Here is a 1,350-nt window from a genome sequence, read left to right on the forward strand (position 1 = left end):
TATATATATATATATATATATATATATATGTGTGTGTGTGGAGAGAGAGAGAGAGAGAGATACACATATAAATCTATATATATTGTTGTAATCTATTATCTTTTAGTATTTTTGTTTTTCTTTCAGAAACACGTGAATTATCGGCAAAGTGAAACCAAACGTGAAGCTTTTATTTCCCGGCTCCTCCAATCATCGCTCACCTCTCTCCGTCTTCCAGCCAATTGGAAGCGGCCGCTGCCTCTGTGGGCGTGACCGTTGTCGTCAGATCCAGCAGCATGCTCAGTGCGTGGAGTTCTTCCCTTCCCGTGTTTTTTTCCTGAGTGGTGATTTAGCCAAGATGAGCGGAGTTTGCAGGGAAGTCATCACGCTGCAGCTCGGACATTATTCCAACTTCGTGGGAACCCACTGGTGGAATTTACAGGTGAGGAATCACGGAGCGGCTAACCAGGTTAGCTAGTAGCTCAGATGGTCCGCAGCAGAAACTGGAGTTGAACTGGTTTCCATGAAGTTTCCAGTGTCTGTTATATTATCCAGGAACAAGAAGTAACTCTGGGAGAAAATTAGTTCTGCTTTTAGAAATGTTAGTTTTTGTTTTTTTGGTTTAGAAACGAACACAGAGTTAAAGAACAACCTGGAGCTCATCATCACAGGCCCATAGCATCACACTCCCACCACCATGTTTAACCTCTGGGCCATGTTTTGGACCCAGGTCCATCCAGAATCCTGCAGGCTCAGGGTTCCTCATCTGCCCCATCAGATGAGGAACCCTGATCCGATCTGTAAAGGCAGAATTAACTAGAAATATGTGGTTGTGACTCCAGCGTGGCTCAGAATCTGTTAATCATGTTTCTATATTTTTTCCTGCTTTGGTTCTGGTTCTGGTTGAACGTGTCAAACGGACTCTGGTCTCGTTGGCAGGATGCATCTTTGTCGTATGACCCGGAGTCGCCCCTCGCTGAGATCCAGAGTGATGCGGTGTTCCGGGAGGGACAGACTCTGGGTGGACAGGTCACCTACACGCCTCGGCTCATCTCCATGGATCTGAAAGGTATGGAGCGCTCCGGTTCTCCTGGTTCAGCCGTTAGGCCCGTTTGGACCCGCCTCTTCTCTGTCTGTCTGCACAGGAAGTCTGCGGACTCTGCGGCAGGAGGGGAACTTGTACGACCCGGGAGCAGGAAGCTCTGCCGTCCCCTGGTAAGCAGCGCCTCCAGGTGGCAGTATGCCAGCGGCGTTCCTCCGCGCTGACGTTAAATGTGTCGTTGTCAGGGAGGGAAGCGTCGCCATGCACAGGCAGAGCCCTCCGCAGAAGAACTCCTTCCTGGAGGATCTGGAGAAGCTGGATGTAAGTGT

At 49.3% G+C, this 1,350-nt stretch overlaps 1 protein-coding gene across 1 annotated transcript in view; it reads left to right on the forward strand.

Annotated features, from left to right (window-relative positions):
- Positions 1-258: 258 nt before the first annotated feature.
- msto1 (misato 1, mitochondrial distribution and morphology regulator) overlaps positions 259-1,350 on the forward strand; it is a 5,509-nt gene continuing 4,417 nt past the window's right edge. The window contains 4 exon segments of the mRNA XM_015403668.1: positions 259-421; positions 919-1,048; positions 1,125-1,194; positions 1,267-1,346. Coding sequence (XP_015259154.1) covers positions 338-421; positions 919-1,048; positions 1,125-1,194; positions 1,267-1,346 — 364 coding nt within the window. The 5' untranslated portion in view covers positions 259-337.

Source organism: Cyprinodon variegatus, unplaced genomic scaffold (genome assembly GCF_000732505.1).
Source record: "Cyprinodon variegatus isolate N-32 unplaced genomic scaffold, C_variegatus-1.0 Scaffold1538, whole genome shotgun sequence".
Taxonomy (NCBI): Eukaryota; Metazoa; Chordata; class Actinopteri; order Cyprinodontiformes; family Cyprinodontidae; genus Cyprinodon; species Cyprinodon variegatus.